At 40.7% G+C, this 8,341-nt stretch overlaps 1 protein-coding gene across 1 annotated transcript; it reads right to left on the bottom strand.

The window, feature by feature from the left end:
- Positions 1 to 3,434: 3,434 nt before the first annotated feature.
- On the bottom strand, positions 3,435 to 5,227 carry PDP1 (pyruvate dehyrogenase phosphatase catalytic subunit 1). The gene has a single exon (XM_008938149.1). It carries the CDS (start codon positions 5,189 to 5,191, stop codon positions 3,584 to 3,586), a length of 1,608 nt encoding a protein of 535 aa, XP_008936397.1. The 5' UTR covers positions 5,192 to 5,227; the 3' UTR covers positions 3,435 to 3,583.
- Between the last annotated feature and the right edge of the window lie 3,114 nt (positions 5,228 to 8,341).

Genomic DNA, 8,341 nt, shown 5'->3' with positions numbered 1-8,341 from the left:
ACAATACCAAACAAAAATCAGGTGCTGCACAAATTTCTCACATAGGATCAAATCTATCAGCTGGAAGATGCCAACTATCTTGGCATCCGCAAATGCCTTGTGCTAGCACTGTTCCTGACTGCTGTGTAGGAGCACTGATGACGACAGTGTTCAACAACCTGTGCTCCCAAAGGGCACTGGAACAGATCAGATGGCACCTATTTACTGGCACTTGTGACACCAGATGGGACTGTCTACACCAGGGAGCTTAGCACACCACAGATGGTTAGAACCAGAGACCTGAATTATCCATCTATGCCAGGTAATCTCATTACAAATATGCCTCCCCACTGAGGAAGAGCAGAGCAGCAGAGAGATTCTGCAGGGCACTTATCACAGGTACTGACCAGGCATCCTCTCACTCCAGAATTCTTCTTAGTATAGGGACCTGAGCTTAAGAGTATGCTTACATTTTACAACGAGACTATGCTCCTTGCTCTGTGTGTCACATTTTTAGAGTCTGCTACATGCAAAACTCTGCCTTGCAACAAGGAAATGAGAAAGGGGAAAATATTTTAGTAAGTTCTGTACTCAGAGTCCTGCACTTAGAAGGCAAATGGAGAATATGGAAGTTTTCACACCAATAGCTGCAAAATCCTGTGAAAGGCAAAGAAAGTGCACATTTTCAACACAAGGGAACAGAATCAACAGTCTTAAGTTGAAATCACAGACTAAGAGATCTCCCACTCATCTCTTGCCTACTGTTACTATTAAACTGTTCTGCCCACATGTTCATCTAGTAGAGTTCTAAAGATTTCAGACTTAAAGATGAAGTTGAAGGCTTGTGTAAATGTCAAGATTCAGCCATCTTTCCAGGCTGAGCCACACATTTGCAGCTGTGAAATTCTTCTTTGGGAAAGTCTTAATAGCATCCACTATTATATACATAAAGTAGCAGTACTTTCTGCCATTAACAAGTTTGCTGGACAATGCAAACCCAAAACAACCTCTGCCTCTGGGGCAAGAGCAGTTGCTACTGTTTACCAACAATTCATTCTCATGCCATTTTCATCTGCACAAGTATTTTAGACTGTACCCTGTACAGAGCAATATAATGTTTTGTAAGCAGTCCCCAGCTCCATGATCTCAAATGAGGCTGCTCTAACTGCAGCACTGCCTCTGAAGGTAATCAGGAGACGCTGAACTGAGATACACAGAGGGAGGGCCATTGACACTTGGCTGACAGTCGCATTCGTTGCCAGGCGGTGGCAGCACTCGCACACCTGATGCAGCAGTTCAAGCCTGACAGTGGCATTGAAGAGCTATGAAGTTCAATTTTCATTCTTTTCATTCATACTTGGCCTTGTTTGGCCATCTGGTCTATTTGTAATAGGAACTACACAAGAGAACACATTCTTGAAATCCAGGTAACTCAGAAGCTTCAGCCTTAGCAGAGTAGCTATTGCATTATTCTGTTATCAATCCAATACATGTGGATTTCTGCATAATTGATCATTTTATTGGAATCTGTTAAAAGATGTTTGTTCAGTAACCTGTTCAGCAGGGAGTTATGCTGCTTCTATTCATTGCATACATACTGAGCAAGTCTCCAAGCAATACACAAATATTTTGTCTGCCCCCATATATATATGCATCTTACTACAAAAAACAGCTTCTCCTCAATAAAAGTTGCATCCATGGGACCACTGTTCATTTCTTCTGGCTATGACTTGTACCACATTGGTATTAATAATCCAAACATTAAATACAGCAATACATGTAATAAAGCTTTAACACTAAAAAAGTAAGAAAGTTAAATACTGCAACAGCTTAGGTACATACAGCATTTGAATGCTAGAACTTAAAAGTTTATTGACCTAGCTAATGACATAGTCACCAAAACACAACATACAGAAGCAATGTCAACAGCCAGTACTTGTCTAAGCATTTCAGAGTTCCCCTTTTCCCTTCAAATAAAGAAGGGTTGTGCACATCTTCAATGTGAACTTAGGTATCATTAACCTCACAGCAGCATTGATCTTGGTATTTAAAGTTGGGTAAAGAGGCATTAAAACTGCAGGCCACAAAGTATGCAACGTTTGAGTTTGAGGAGCCCATGTTCACTAGAGCACAGATTCCCTGTTCAAACTAAGTGCACCCTATGTAACAGTAGCATTAATTGGCAATATTCATGTTTAGTAAAAAATGCCACATTACTCAATTAACCAAAATAAGCTAATTTTTTTTTTTAAGTGTTGATTTAATTTGCTATGAAGAAGGCTAGGGAGGTATTTTAACTGAAACACCTCAGTAAGTGAAAAAGCTGACCTGTCACTGCTCTCCAGAGCACACGAATCAAGTTACATTCATTCTATCAGTCATCACAGGCTGATACTTCAGCCAGCATTTCAGTTTTTAACCTAAGGGCATGTTAAAATAAATCTGTATACAATGCAACATACCTAAAATAGATGCAATGATGACAAATTAGTTGTCAGTCCCTACTTTTTACAGTTACAAGCCCAACAACTTTAGGCACACAAGTTACAGACAATCTTTTAAGTTCAAATTCAACCATTACAAACCAAAGACCCATTTCAGAGATTGCTCTGCAGGAACATTCTGGACTGTAAGAACATGCACAAAACACCTGTCCAGAAAGACAGAGCTGCTAATAAAGAAGTTGCCAGAAAAAGACATTAAACATACACATGCATGCTAAATAGTTTTTCAACTAGCACACTATTTACAAGCCATACTTAATTTGTAGTTTTTAACTGTACTTACAAAATTAGTTGAAGTGCAAGACATCCAATATGCAATCATTTGCTATAGCCAAAGTGAAAATGAGTGCCAATTACAAAGCCACAAACAGGTTTGTGTGAAGTATTATTGCCCTACAAGTTGTGCAGAAACCCACAGCCAAGAAACTATTAATGCAGAGGTTTAGAAGTTACCATGCATTTGATATGATTAAGCTGTAACAATTTCAGGTATTGATTATGGCTTAGACCTGTATTGAAAGTCAACACTTAGACAACTATCCTGAGGTGAACTGACATTGTCTATATGAAAGTGAGACAACTCTGTTACACTGAAGACTTACTTGAAGTGACCTTCTGCTTAGAATAAACAGTAGACAACATTCACAACTAACCATATCTGCTTGATGAGGATTAACCCTGTAAGAATTCAACAATACTCCTTTGTACTCATCTTTAAGATACTGTGTAGATATTTACAGATATTTATAAACAGGTTTTGTTCCTTGAACAGCCAGATCTTTGACAGTTAATTATTTATCCTCCTTCCATCTCATCCAAGTCTGTCAAATTCAAGACATTGTTCTAGCAGCATTCATGGAATCAATAGTGCAAAATTATTACAAAAACATCTTTTCCCAAGCTGCGACTTCCTCTAAGTTTGTATTAGGTCAATAGTACCTCCCATGTATTTAGAGCTCTGCGGGAAGGCAGGAACAATAGAAATGCTGAAACCAATTTGTTTGCCGAGGGGTTTCTGGGGTTTTACTGTTGTGTGGTTTTTCATTTGCTGCTCATACTGGCCATGTTACAACTTTGGTAAGTAGTTCTTTACAGTACATTCACAGTCCCTCATTTTGACATGCCCCTATAACGTGGGAGTTGAACTGCACTACAATAATTGTCATGTCATCTCTATACATCCGAGCCAGCTCCTCTGGAAGACTAAGCATCTTGGACAATCGCTCGTGATCCACAGTGCCAAACTCATTGTTACCCACTGCATGACGTATCAGGTGAGTTGCGGCATTCTGATCTTCATAGACTGAAGAGATTCTTGCTCTCCTTTCTGTTAGGAGACCATGCATCTGTCCCAGAGTTACCTTATAGCCACCAACAGCTATTGGCTGTTGATGGTGAACACCAGTGAGGTACTCCCCTACAATCCTAGCCACATCTTGCCTGTGCATTGTCTCCCACAACCCATCTGTGGCCAAAACCAGGAACTTGTCCTGTGGTCGCAATCTATGATAGATGACTTCTGGCTCAGCTGTGAGGTATGGGGGAGTGTGATAGTTTGGAGGAATAAACTTTGTATATTCGTTATCATTCAGCTGATCTGGGCCTGATTCTACTACTCTCTTCTGTAGTTCAATACTCCACTTAAACTTCACATCACCAAAAGCTCTGAAAGGCATCAGGAGACCTAAGAGACGATCCTGTTTCACAAGACTTTTCTCTTCAGACTTTGGATGCTCCATTTTCACACGTTCCACTTCCTGTTCATTTTGCGCATTGTGATCATAAGACAGGTTAACTGCAGACCAAGATCCATCTTCCTCCTGAACCCCAAGCATTGCTCTACTATCACCTGTGTTTGCAATGTGCAGGTCAACACCATCCACATGGGCCACACAGGCAGTCGCCCCAGAAAATGCTACTCGCAGTACTAGGTAGTTGAGAAAAGAATTTGGATCTCCTACTTGAGCTTCCAAAGAAATATCATTATCAAGCCTCTTAAAAGCATTAATTAAAGCTTCTTTCACATCAGTAGTCTCTCCACTGTTGAGATCAATGAGTTCCTGCCAGTAAGTTCTTAGACTATTGAAGTAAAGCTTGGAAGCTTCTTTGCTAAAGTAATCATTGGGATGCTTGTGCCACTGTAAAATGGGCAACAGAGCCCTGCCACTTTCCACAGCATTTTCTATTTCAAGTAAAGTCTCATGAGGTAACAGAGAGACAGCAATGTAGTAAAATAGTCTTTCACTGACAGCCTGAGCACAAGCACAACCTGCATGGCCATCAAACACACCCAGAAGCATTCCTCTTGTCTGTAAGCAAGTGGCAGCACTCCTCCGGTCTTCTATCGGAGCATTAGCAGGCAGCTGGTTACTATCGAAGCCAAGGACAGAACTTACATTTTTACCATCAAATTCTGGAACTTTGAAACTGTATTCATTTGCCTTCAGAATGCTGTTGACCTGTGGAGGAGTGAGGTAAAACCTCTGTGGTGTGGAAGCATAATCCCTCATGTGAATGAAGTGACTGAAGTCCTCCTTTGGCCTACAAAGTGCTGCAGATTTCTTCTGAGGTGCATATCTGAAGTGACTGTGAGCAAAATGGGATGATAAACAACACAGATGTTTATGGTGGCAGTAACACACAGTGCTGCATATTCTGCTGATCTCACAGTTACGAATCAATGGAAATAGATGAGCTGGTGCTGGCATGGCATCAGACAACAATGGCAGCCTGGAGCTCTGGACTGGAATTGCTGAAAGACAAGAGAACAACTGTGCTTAGGGGGACAGCTAGCAGATTTTTTTTTTTTTCCCAGAACTCTGTTAAGATGTTTAAAGCCTCTGACAAAGTTGCTTATTACATGGAGCTCATAGCTTCACAGGTCTTGAGAAAAACCATGAAGAGGTGCTTGTTTATAGACACCACGCTGGGCTATAACAAAAAAGCTATACCATACTCAAGTTTGGCAAAGTTTAAGTTTTGGCAAGTTTAGTTCTTATACCCACTCAGCAGGCAGGAAGTGAAAACAGAGACAGCACAGCTTCAAACAAAACTTAAGACAGTTCACACGGAGCACTCCACAGTATTGCCACCTTCTACAATACATGGAGACTTGTTTTCCTGCTGGTTTCCCAGCTGGCAGAGCCAGTTGTGGAACAGAGGAAGACAGTCTTTATAAGCCTGAAGAGAAAATATCTAACAGTAAGAGTCAAGAAACAACTTTGCGAGGACATACAACTGGATTTACAGCGAAGGTGGTTCAAACAATACAAAAGCAAGCAGAAGGCCACAGACAGATATTCTTCAGGCAAACACAAGTCAGTAGCAGGTTTTGTTTCTTCTCCCCCCTTTCACGTGTAAAGCTTCAAACTCACTTCAAACTACAGCAGTCTATGGAGCAACTTTACAGCTTATCAGATAAAAATACAAGAGGTAGAAACCAGATGCATCTCTCCTAGAAGCAGCTGATCTGCCTCAGTAAATTTTAGGATTATAAATTGCTTAAAAAGCTCCTCAATTGAAGGAGTAAATGCAAGCTTTGCTTGCCTCCATGACTAGAATAGAGCCCTGCACAATAGTCTAAAGCTAGTTCAGTGTTAAGATAAACTATTAAGTTTAGGAATGATGAAAAGCATTTTTTTGCCACATTTAAAAAACCTCACCTTATTTTTGATTCCTCTGAAAAATTATTATTCTAACATACTCTTCCTTATTTCCATTTACATACCAAATCACAACACTAGTGTGAGTACCTCTTAAACCCCTTATGAGGAAACCTTGCACCATGTCATACCTGAGAGAACAACCCATAGTGGAAAAAAAGTTGAACTGTGCCTTGTAAAAAGCACACAGATAAAGGGAATTCTGTTTTCTCTCTTAAACTTTTACAATCAATTTTCATCATGAAAGCATCTTCTTAGAGAAAACTCTTTCAAATTAGCTTATATAAAGCTTCCTGCACTCATAAGTATTATCTACCAGCAGCCCTATACCGCAGAATTAATTGTTCTACTGAAAAACTAGACACTGATGTGTTGTGCAAGGTGCTTGAGTCACTAAACTGATATTTTTTTAGCCAAGCAGGCATACCAGTATTACAGATGAGACACCGCTCCTATAAAACACACAGTAAGCCCAAATATTCAATCTAAAGCATCATGCAATGTTGGAGGAATCACATTCTGCAATCATCCTGTTCTGTAAGCTCCCCATAGCTTTTGCCACAGGATTCTGATCACCTGGACCAGCTAAGAGTGTCTGGAAATACATGAAGCTGCACAAGCCCTGTGTCCCAAGAGAAGGAAGCAGGTCATAGTCTTCCCTCCAAGCCTGCCTGTTCTCCTTAAGAATCAGGAGTGGAGCTCCTTTCTCTGTTACAAGATACCCAAGTGGTGAAAGTAAAGCATGTCTGTACCACTCCACGTGAATGTGTATGAATGAGTGACACATTGACACGAATTCTTTTCTACTGACCTCTCCCAGGTCTCCCAATGGCAGCTATGAAGACTGAACTGGCCAGTTTTCTGCTGTTCAGCTACCAGGAACAGCACTGGTTGTAGCCTTGTGGACCACAGCCAGCTGTCTAGACAGTCAACAGTAGTATACTGGCTTGAAATTCCAGGTGCATAATAAATTTGTTAGCCCTTTGCTTCCCAGAGAGTCTGTTTCCCCAGCTCAGGCTTCCCATGCATACAGCATGGCAGAAATAAATTGCAACTCCAAATACATGTTCTTAAATGTATTCACTGCCTTCTAATTATAAGGGACCTACTTGGTAACAGTTACATGTATGTCTTCACATTACATTTAAAAACAACAGTTTTGCTTACAGAACAGTAACCTCAGGATTCTACGGATATGCCTGGTCTACAGCAGCACCTTAGACTTGGCACTGGTCTCCCATCAGACTCCAACTGAATCAGGCTCTCCTAAATGCTAAGCACTTGTGTTCAGTGCTGACCTGTACATGGTGCCACAACTGTTCTAACAGTTTTGCTGTTGATCCATGATGAAGCAAAATGTACTAATGTTACAGTGGTTCTGCAGTGCCACCAGGGGATGTTTTGCTGTTTCTTTATCATTTGGTTATCAAATATTACATGAAATCCAAACAGAACTAGCACAAAGTCAGCCTCAAATTTTCCACAGCCTGTATCATTTGTAGTCCATCCACACCATCTTAAGATACCAGTCTGTTTCACATACCAGCTTTAATAAATCCTAGTTGACTAAGCAAGTGAGAAATTCCACGTTCGCCAGCCTGAACTGAAATTATCTTAAGTCTCTCCCACTATTCTCACAACATGCATGCCCCAAATACAACCAACTAGCCACTTAGATAATGATTTTGAGATTATGGTTGATCAAGACATGGCAGAGAAGGAAAATAGATCAACTAAAAATTTTACAATCCAATCAAGACTTGTCAAGTGATTAGAATCAAGTCAGTATTAAATACCCCTCTAAGCCCAGAACAGGTTAAAACCACTACTTTTCAGTATACAAATACAATATGACCAATAATGAGTCAGGCAGTAAGTTTTGTGTTTTGTAGTACTACATTGATAAAATAGAAAAAAATTGCCCCTTGCTTTAATAAGGGCTTGTCATAACTGTATTATTAAGGCCAAATGATGCTGCATGGGCAGGCTGCTCCAAAACACCCACTTTAACTGTGCCAGACACCCACAGTTGCAGACAAAGCCACTTACCCCAGGTGCCTTTCAGACACTTGACTGAATGAATTAGCCTGCTTGGAAGAACGGAGAGGATGAAGAACATACATTAAACACAGAGCAAATCCTTCTCTCCGGCCAGGTCTGCACTCGGACACAGCCCAGCCTAGCAGCCCCTTCCCC

This window comes from Merops nubicus, unplaced genomic scaffold (genome assembly GCF_000691845.1).
Source record: "Merops nubicus isolate BGI_N331 unplaced genomic scaffold, ASM69184v1 scaffold52183, whole genome shotgun sequence".
Taxonomy (NCBI): domain Eukaryota; kingdom Metazoa; phylum Chordata; class Aves; order Coraciiformes; family Meropidae; genus Merops; species Merops nubicus.
The sequence above is the reverse complement of the archived record's forward strand: the minus strand, read 5'-3'. Positions and strand labels throughout refer to the sequence as shown.

Excerpts from the sequence above, each read along its gene's own strand:
- PDP1 (XM_008938149.1), bottom strand. The coding sequence starts at position 5,191 with ATGCCAGCACCAGCTCATCTATTTCCATTGATTCGTAACTGTGAGATC.